Below are 9928 nucleotides of genomic sequence, written 5' to 3'. Positions count from 1 at the left end.
GCCCCACCGCCCCCACCCCACCCCCAGCCTTCAAATCCTAATTACCTCTGAGCGGGGGAAGGAAAACATAAGTATTTTTTTTTTTTTTAAAGAAGAAAAGTTTTTTCATTCAGCTGCCCTCCTTTCAGCATGGCGGGGCCAGGTGCGGCCCTCGACGGGGAGACCCAAAGAAAAGCGAGTTTCAGCACTCGACGGGGCGGACAGCGCCCCAGGCGGCAGAGTAGAGCCAGGGCGGTGGAAGCCCGGGGTGGGGCCTCCCGGGTGCCCCCAGTGCCTCTTGGGGGCCCTCTCCCCGCTCCGGAGGGCGGCCCCTCCCTCCAGTCACGGGGTGGGGCGGACTTCAGCACCGGCGGGAGGGACAGCGCCCAGCCCGGCTGCGGCCCTGAGCGGCTTAAGAGCCGGGAAGGTCAAGGCCGGCCGGGGCCGGGGTGGAGAGGTGGGGAGGGGCCGCGCACAGCTCCTTGTCCGCTGACCTGCGTCCGCTTTCTGCCTCGCAGCCGTCGGGATGGAGGTGAGAAGACGGCCGTGACGCGCGCCCGCGCGGCCCCCTGCACCCCCAGCAGCCCACAGCGCTCCCTGCCCCCCTCCCCCGCGGCGGCCGGCCTCGCCGTCCAGTGACAGCGGCCTGGGGGGGCAGGGGGGGCGGGGGCGGCCGGACCAGCGATGCCGGCGGGCATGACGAAGCATGGCTCCCGTTCCACTAGCTCGCTGCCACCCGAGCCCATGGAGATCGTGCGCAGCAAGGCGTGCTCGAGGCGCGTCCGCCTCAATGTCGGTGGGCTGGCACACGAGGTGCTCTGGCGCACCCTGGACCGCCTGCCCCGCACGCGGCTGGGCAAGCTCCGCGACTGCAACACGCACGACTCGCTGCTGGAGGTGTGCGACGACTACAGCCTCGACGACAACGAGTACTTCTTCGACCGCCATCCGGGCGCCTTCACCTCCATCCTGAACTTCTACCGCACCGGGCGGCTGCACATGATGGAGGAGATGTGCGCGCTCAGCTTCAGCCAAGAGCTGGACTACTGGGGCATCGACGAAATCTACCTGGAGTCCTGCTGCCAGGCCCGCTACCACCAGAAGAAGGAACAAATGAACGAGGAGCTCAAGCGCGAGGCGGAGACGCTACGCGAGCGGGAGGGCGAGGAGTTCGACAACACGTGCTGCGCGGAGAAGAGGAAGAAACTCTGGGACTTACTGGAGAAGCCCAATTCCTCTGTGGCCGCCAAGGTGAGTGTGGAATCCGGACGGGGCTGGGGTGGGGGGGTGGTTCTGCCTGCGTGCCCAGATCGAGGACCACGGCTGGGGGGGACTGTGGCTTAGTTCCCACAAATATGAAGACCAGGAAAGAGAAAGGGCTGTGGCTGAGACCTCAGAGGTGAGAACCAACACCCCCTTCAGACTGTTCGTTCCTGTATGGCTCTGGCCACCTCATTCTTTTATTATTCAATACTTTATACCCCAGCTTTGCTGGAGAAAAGGATTTGTGGAGACTTACGAAAACCCACTTCAAGAGAATGGACACTGCAAATAACAGGGCACAGAGGGGCAGTAAAGCCTCGAGATGGAGTAGAGTTGGGTTAGGTCTATTCTGCATAATGCTCCCTTGTGGATGCCTAGACCCAGGCTAGAGGAGAGTCACTCTGCAATTTTAATACTTATCCCTGTATTTATAACCCCACTTTGCTCCAAGGAGGGAATGAAGCAGCTTACAGACCTACTTGGAGGACATTGAGATACTGTCAGGCAGTTTTAACATAAGTGAGAAAAATGAGGCAAAGGGATTCTGAGGGATGGCTGTGTGCGTGCATGATGCGTGCAGCTGGTTGTGGGCGCCTGTGGGCGAAGGGTCACCCCTGGTTTGTCCTTTCTTCATTTATTTGGTGAGTTGATTCCCAGAATGGTTGATGCAGCTTCTAAAGATGCTTTGGCTGTCGGAAGATGTAAATTTTGAAATAGGGGAGAAAAAATGAGGCAATGTGAAAAAGAAAGCAGGAGAAAGAGGCAGGAATGGGTCCCGTCACAATGGATAGAACTATGTGCTGCCATGTAAAAAAAACAAGGGCTGGGCTGATTCATGTCAATGTATGGCAAAAACCACTACAATACTGTAAAGTAATTAGCCTCCAACTAATAAAAATAAATGAAAAAAAAAAAAAAAAAGATCAGGGGCTGTAAGGGATGAAGGAAGGCTTGAGTAGCGAGCCAGACCAGGGCAGGAGGTCATTTGCTGATGAGTAACTTGTCTGTGTCAGACTGGGACTCGGGGATGCCTCAGAGAGATGGGGGCCTATCTTCACGTGGCCAAGGTGCTGGGAGTTGCAAGGAAATGAGAACACACTGTATGCAGTGCCACAAAAGAGGCCATGCAGGCCCAGAGGGAGCAGAAAAGAGAGGCGCTGAGGTCAGGGTCCAGGAAGACCAAGCCGGGAAAGATACGTTGAACATAACTCCTTCCCTGAGAGCAGGGCCAGTAAGACAGGAGAAGAACAGGTAAATGCATTCATGGCAAAAAGAAAAAGAGAGAAGGAAATCTGCATGCCAGCCACGATGTGTGAGCTCGTAGGGGACAGCCTACTGCCAGAGGCCTGTCCTGCCCTCTCATTGTGGGTGCCCCCTGGCTCAACTGGCCCCTCACTAAAGACCACGTGGAGGGCCAGATCTGGAGGGGATTTGGAGGGGGCCCTCTCTCCAGATCTGCCTGCCCAAGGAGAGGCCTTTGCGAGTGTGAATGTAGGACTGAGTGGCTGGTTGGAGCACAGAGAGAGGTTTTCTCTTTTCCCTGTCCACCCTACAGAGGACACAGAGATTCCTAGGCCCATCTCCTCTTTGCGGGCTGCCTCTGGCCATAATCCTGCCCCAGGGTTCGTGTCCAAAAAGCCTCTGTCTTAAGACATAGTCACTCACCCTTAACCAGCTTAGGATCAGCAGACTTATTTTGCTATTTCCAGGCCTGACCAGGTTTCTCCCCTCCACACCTGGTTTAGACCCAGATATGACTCCCTCCTCTCTGTCCTGTCCCTAAGACAAGAGAGTGAGGGGCAGAGCAAGGGAGGGTCCGTCTCCCAGAAGAAGTAGGCAAAGGGCTCTGTTTGGGTTGGTGCCTGGCAGCGAGGTAGGTAGCTCAGGCTTGTAAAAGGTGCTGGTTGGGAATAAACAGCTTCATCACTCCCTCAGGTTAATCCGATCACAGGGACGAGTTTCATGACCTCTCTGTGATCGTGGGCTGGGGCTGCTAGCTAGTCCTAGCAGATGGACGATCTAGGATATTTGCAGCCAAGGCTGAAATGGTGTGGCAGGCAGGTTAATTGGCCCTCAGCGTAGAAATCCTGCCATTGATCACGTATCCACTGTATATGGACAACACATTTAGGCTTATACCAGTTCCCTATTATTAAATCCCACCTTTCAAAAAGAGGGAAGATCAGAGAGGTTAAGTAACTTGCCTAAGGTCACACAGCAGGCAAATGGGAGTAGCCAGAAATTCAGACTCAAGTGTAATTTTGAATTACTCTTCTTTCCACAGTGATTAAGTACCATAGTCTCCTTCCCAGTCTCCCTGCTTCCACCTTTGCCTCCTGCAATCCATTCCCCATTCAGCAGCCAGAATGAGCTTTTCTAGATGTAATTGGATCACATTATTCATCTGCTCAAAATGCTCCAGAGAGTTTTCCCACTACAGAATAAAGTCCAAACCCTTCACCACGAATTCAGCCCCATGACCTCTCTGAACTCATCTCTTCTCTAGTTCACTCAGTTTCAGCCCCACTGGCCTCCTTGCTCTTCCCTACACAGATCCATTTGTCCTAACTCAGGACCTTTGCGCTTGTGTTCCTACCACCTGGAATTCTCTTCCCTATATCATCCCATGGCTGGTCACTCTTTCTCATTTCTTTTAGGAGCTGGTCCCGGCTCAGATGTCCCCTCCTCCAAAAGACCTTTCCTGACCCCTATCTAAGACAGCCTCTCTCTTCTTACACTGACGTTTTGTAGTGTCTTTCTTGCACAGGGCTTGAGCACTATCTGAAATTGTACCCGCTTCTTTGTGTTTCTCAGTTCCTCCTCTATAAGAATATGAGAGTCATGAGTTGTATTCACTGCCCCATTCCCAGTACCCATCATGGTGCCTGGCACAGAGCAGCTCCAGATAAATCCAGATGGAATGAATGAATGGAGCAATCAGGCAGTCAGTGTGCCTCAAGGACCTGTCACTCCTTCCTTTCAACCCACCTGCAACCCAGTTCTCTGTGCCTCTGGCCTCCTTGGGTGATTTGTTCTTTGCCCTCCCCACCCGCTCCCAGCTCCTCAACTTGGAAGCTTCACTTGTTAGAACAGCAAGGCCTGTAGAAATTTCTCAGGGTTCGCAGCATAAGAAGTCAAATGGAGGACCATGGCTGGGTGATTGTGAGATCCAGAAATGCCGTATCTTATATGTGCAGGACCACAGACAGACCTGGCCTTTAAGGCCAGGTTCACCGTCTCTCCAGTTTCTGGCCTTCAGCGAGTTCTTCCTGTCTCCAAGCTGTGGCCTCCAGCCTGGAAAGTATAGATAAAAGGTCCACCTTGAAGGGTCATCGCATTTGCCAGAATTTAGCACAGTGCCTACCCCACAGTACATAGGGCTTGTTTTCGTAAATAATCAGCAGCAGAGTCCTCTCTCTCTGGCTGGGTGGGCTGGGTTGCAGCAAGTCTTTTCCTTCTGATAGCGGCCCTGAGTGGCTGAGCTGCTGCTGTTAATAATTGATGGATGTTCTGGCAGCATGGAGACAAACCAAAGCACCAGCCCTTGCCTTCCCCGTCAGGGGAGTGAAAATCAAAATCCATTAGACAAACGGTAGTGTGATTGATTCCAGTTTGGAAGCTGAGGTTAGTCTCATCAGAGTGATGGGGTTGTGGTTCTGGGCCACCGCTGGATTTCTGCTTTCTGGGAAAACGACAAGCTTTTCTCAGTAGGAGAGACAGAGAGCTAATTTGCCAAGCCAGGAGGGTCTTTGGTCCCTGGAAGAGGCTCAAGGTTAAAGCCTGAGATGATTTCCAGAGGAGCTGCCATTTGTTGTGCCAGGCACCAATTAGATGCTTTCTATGTACTATCATTGAAATCCTTTCAGCAATTCAATCAAGGTAGTCCTCCCACTTGGGTTACAAGTCACAGAATAGGAAACTGAAAGTGTCTTCTATAAGGAGGAGGCTGCATCTTTTCCCCTAACAGGGAGTTTCAAGGCTTTGGGCTAATGGTTCCATGATGCCATTAGGATTCTAGATTCTTTTTTTAAATTAATTAATTAGACTGTGTCAAGTCTTAGCTGCAGCATGAGTGACATTCGTTCGGTCATGCGGGATCTCTCATTGGGGCACACGGACTCCCTAATTGTGTCAAGCGGGTTCCAGAGCACTCAGGGCTTCAGTAGTTGCAGCACGCAGCCTAAGCTGTTTGGCAGCATGTGGGATCTTAGTTGCCGGACCAGGGATGGAACCCGAGTCCCCCGCACTGCAAAGCAGATTCTTCACCACTTGACCACCAAGGAAGTCCCAGGATTCTAGATTCTTCCTGTCCTTCTACTCCTCCAGCTCCTGCAGGTAGCTTGGTCCTCAGGCTGGATGTGTGGGATCATGAGATGGCTACCCAGTTCTAGCCTTCAAATAGAGACACATGATGTCCAAACAGTGAAGGGGGGGTGTGCCCTCTTCTATGCCAGCTTTTTTCTTATCCCCTCCCAGCGTAATCTTTCCCAGCAGCCCCCTGGCAGGCTTCTTTTTAAATCCCATTGGCCAGCGTCAGGTCACACGCTCATGCTTTAGCCGCAGGGAAGCCTGGGAAAGCAAGTGTCTGGCCTTTTCGGATGAAGCGGGGGGAATGGATTCGATGAGTGGCGTTAATATTATTTTACAAAGAAGAAATGGAAGTTCTGAGAGGGGCAGTCACTCGCCGGAGCTCACACAACTAAGTCAATATTTGTTGAAGGAATGAAAAGGGCAGAGCGAGGGTTTGAACCCAGGTTGGCCTGGTTCCCGAGCCTGTGCTTCTTCATCCCAGAATCTTGGGCAGATCATTCAAGCTTCTTCGGTGAGCTCCTCTGCCAAACGGTGATGGCATGAGTGCCCACCCCTTGGGATTTCCGATGGCGAATGTAATTTGCAAATGAAAGTACTTTTTGAATATGAATCATTGTTATTATATTCCAAAGTGGAAGTATCCTTCATTTAGAGACGCTGGTCAGTGGTTTGCCCACCACAGATTTGATTAGGAATCAGCTCTGGGGATTCCCTTGTGGCTCATTGGTGGGGAGTCCGCCTGCCAGTGCAGGATGGGTTAGACTCCTGATCCAGGAGGATCCCACATACCGCGGAGCCACTGAGCCCGTGAGCCCCGTCTACTGAGCCTGCGCTCTAGACCCCGGGAACTGCAACTACTGAACCCAAGTGCCCTAGGGTCCTTGCTCTACAACAAGAAAAGCCACCGCAGCGAGCAGCCCACACACAACTAGAGAGTAGCCGCTGCTCGCCACAACTAGATAAAAGCCCTCAAGGCAAATAAGACCCAGCACAGTCAAAAATAAATAAATAAATAAAAACTTAAAAAAAAAAAAAAGAATCAGCTCTGGAGCCCTGCAGATGTGGTTCATTTCTACATCGATTACCAGGAATGTGACACCTTGGGCAAGTTCCTTTCCTCCTCTGAGTCTCAATTTCCTCCTCTAGAGAATGGGAATTATAATGGAGCCCACCTCTTAGGGCCTTTATGAGATAATCTGCACAAAGAGCTTAACCCAGTGCCTGGTATATGGTAAACATTCTATAAGTGACAATAGTGATTATTTGTATTGTCATTGGATTCCTCTTTTTTAACTACTCCCCCGGTTGGCCACATCCCCTATTACAGTGTTGTTGATTGTAGGCTCACTGCCTGCCCCCTTGGGATTTCACGCCTTCAGGGTGATGATGCTTCTGCTTCCTTGATCTGATCCAGGGGGCATTCATGTTTTATCATCGAGAAAAATGAGGGAGGGACTTCTCTGGTGGTCCAGTGGCTAAGACTCCTAATACGTGTGGCTCAGGTTCCATCCCTGGTCAGCAAAGCAGATCCCACATGCTGCAGCGAAGACTGAAGATCCTGCATGCCACAGCTAAGACCTAGAACGGTCAAATAAATAAATACATACAGTTAAAAAAGAAGAAAAGTGAGGGAAACCAACTCAGAATCCATGGGGCCAATCCAGTGCCATGAATCACCTGGCCGAGGCACCTGCTGGCACCATGTCAGTCATCCTGGATGTTTGCATTTATTCCTGGGAAACAATATGCCAGAGACTCAGAATCCCCACTGGGGGGTCACAGAGACCTGGATTTGAATCCCAGCCCCGACATTGCCTGGCTCTGGACTTTGGACCAATCTCTTCACCTCTCGTAGCTTCTGTTTCCCCCTCTGTAAATGAGAATGGAAATAAAAGCCACCTCCCAGGGGTGCCTGGAGGATTTAGTATGCCAGTGCATGGAAAGCAGTGAAGCCACGCTTCATAAATCCAGCATCCTGATTTGATCAAAGGAAACACGGAGGATGCTTCAAGGACTTGCCAGGGTCACACAACAAGTCGAGCAAGATCAGGGGCTGTTTTTCAGGCCTTTCTGCCCCTCCCCGCCCAAACCCCATGACCCTTACTGAGGTTCCGGGGCCTTTCCTTTCCATTCCCTGATCAGGTCATACCTTGGCAGCTGGTCTCTCGGGGGTTTTGAAAGGCTCTGAAAAGCCTTCTGAGATTGTCAAAATGCTTAGGAAGGAAAAGTCCTGGCCAAGTGAGCAGTTTGGCCAAAGTTTAATTAACTGAAAGAGAACAAATGCGCATGAAGCACCAACTCCATCCCAGCACTGTGTGGACTCCTCGTACTTGACGGCATCATGGACGGGAGCCCTGATTTTAGAACTGGATCGCCCAGGTTCAAGGTCCGACTCCTCCACTTACTCACCATGTGATCTGTGGCAAACTGCCTGCCTCCTTGCACCCGGGTTCCTTCACATAAAACAGGGACAACAACAGGATTGTCTCATTGAATTGCCATCAGAATTAAATGAGCTAATGCACACAAACCCTTTCAAACAGGGTTTGGCACATAAAAAGCCCTCAGTAACTCTTAGGGGATTTTATTTTGTGAGTTTTTTTTTCAATCAATATTTTATTTTTTTATTGGCGTATAATTGCTTTCCAACATGTTAGTTTCTGCTGTGAAACAAAGTGAATCAGCTCTATGTATACACAAATCCCCTCCTCTGTTTTGTTTCTTTGTTTTATAACGTGCTTTATTGTATAACATGTGTTTAACATCATCCGTGTCAAATTGGGGTCCTATGTCCTTCATCGTAATGACTTTATTGTATTCCAACTGTGTTTATTTTAATCTTTATTAATTATTTCCTAGCCTGGAATTTTTTTTAATTGAATGGTTTGTTTTTAATTGTCATTTCGTTTAACCCTCTGAACTGTCCTGCCAGATAAATATGATCCTTTTCAAAAAATTCATTATTCTTACAAAATGATACATACTCATCATAAGATGAAGTTACGTAACTTGACTCGATGTCACACAGGCAGCTGGAGCAGAACGGGGACCCGATCATGATGGAGAAGATGTGATCAACGTCTCAACCACATCCTTTTAGCTTTTAACCTTTGCAGGGTCAGTAGCCCACTCCAACCTGCAGCACTTGCAGTTCTTTGCCTAGAAGCTTCCTCTGGCCGTTGGAGTCCAGTAAAGACAGGGAGTTCTAGCCCTACCTGGAGGAAGCAGCCCTCAACCAATGACTGATGGAGAAGGTGTATAAATACTTCAGCTCCCTCCTCCCCAGTGAATGTTTGCATGCGTGCTAAGTCACTTCAGTCTTGTCTGACTCTGTGTGACCCTATGGACTGTAGCCCACCAGGCTCCTCTGTCCATGGGATTCTCCAGGCAAGAAGACAGGAATGGGTTGAAATGCCCTCCTCCAGGGGATCCCCCTGGGGATTGAGTCCCCAGGGATGAGGCTCAAACTCAGGCCTCTTATGTCTCCTGCATTGGCAGGCAATTTCTTTACCACTAGTGCCACCTGGGAAGGTCCCCTCCCCGGATAGGGGTACAGCTCCGAGGTGCATGGCCCACAGTGGCCCCCAAGAGGCCCTCAGCAGAATTCAGCCCGAGGTGCCTGTAGTGGCTCCTTGCTTGATAGTACACTCTGGCCTCTTTCCCTTCCCTGTCTCAGATCTCCTCTGGTAGGGGCACCGGTGTGTCCTGGGATCGCCTTCCACCTAAACCACTTTACTCAGATTCTTGTCTTAGGATCTGGCTCTGGGGCTGCAACCAAAGACTTGTGAGAAACCTCAGACTCCCACCTGGGATCATCTTTTTTTCAGCATTTATTTGGTTGCATGGGGTGCAGCACATGGGGTCTTCACTGCCATGCACAAAGTCTCCAGTCGTGATACACTGACTCAGTAGTTTGCGGCACATGAGCTTAGCTGCTCTGCGGTGTGTGGGATCTTCGTCCCTCTCCCAGGGATCGAACTGCGTCCCCTGTGTTGAAAGCCGGATTCTTAACCACTGGACCACTGGGGAAGTGGCTGGGATCAGCTTCAAAGATGACATTCCAGGGCTGGCTGGGCTCAGTCAGCCTCACCTCCATCTCCTGCAGAAAATAAAAACAGCAGCAACCGCGGCAGTGGCCACCCCTCTGCTTACTGTGTGCTGGGCGCAGCGCAAAGAGCATTGGGCGCACAGTGGTGTCCGATCCCCAGTCACCCCACTCAGTTCAATTCAGTTCAGTTCAGTTTAGTCGCTCAGTTGTGTCTGGCTCTTTGCGACCCCATGAACTGCAGCATGCCAGGCCTCCCTGTCCATCACCAACTCCCAGAGTCCACCCAAACCCATGTCCATTGTGTCGGTGATGCCATCCAACCATCTC

At 51.2% G+C, this 9928-nt stretch overlaps 1 protein-coding gene across 1 annotated transcript in view; it reads left to right on the top strand.

Moving 5' to 3' along the window:
* The first annotated feature begins 648 nt into the window (after window positions 1-648).
* The window catches only part of KCNB1 (potassium voltage-gated channel subfamily B member 1), a 108021-nt gene continuing 98741 nt past the window's right edge, over window positions 649-9928 (top strand). The window contains exon 1 of the mRNA XM_061127458.1: window positions 649-1230. Coding sequence (XP_060983441.1) covers window positions 664-1230 — 567 coding nt within the window. The 5' untranslated portion in view covers window positions 649-663. The remainder of the gene's footprint in view (window positions 1231-9928) is intronic.

Source organism: Dama dama, chromosome 23, assembly GCF_033118175.1.
Source record: "Dama dama isolate Ldn47 chromosome 23, ASM3311817v1, whole genome shotgun sequence".
Lineage (NCBI taxonomy): Eukaryota > Metazoa > Chordata > Mammalia > Artiodactyla > Cervidae > Dama > Dama dama.
This window is presented reverse-complemented; position numbering and strand designations above follow the sequence as displayed.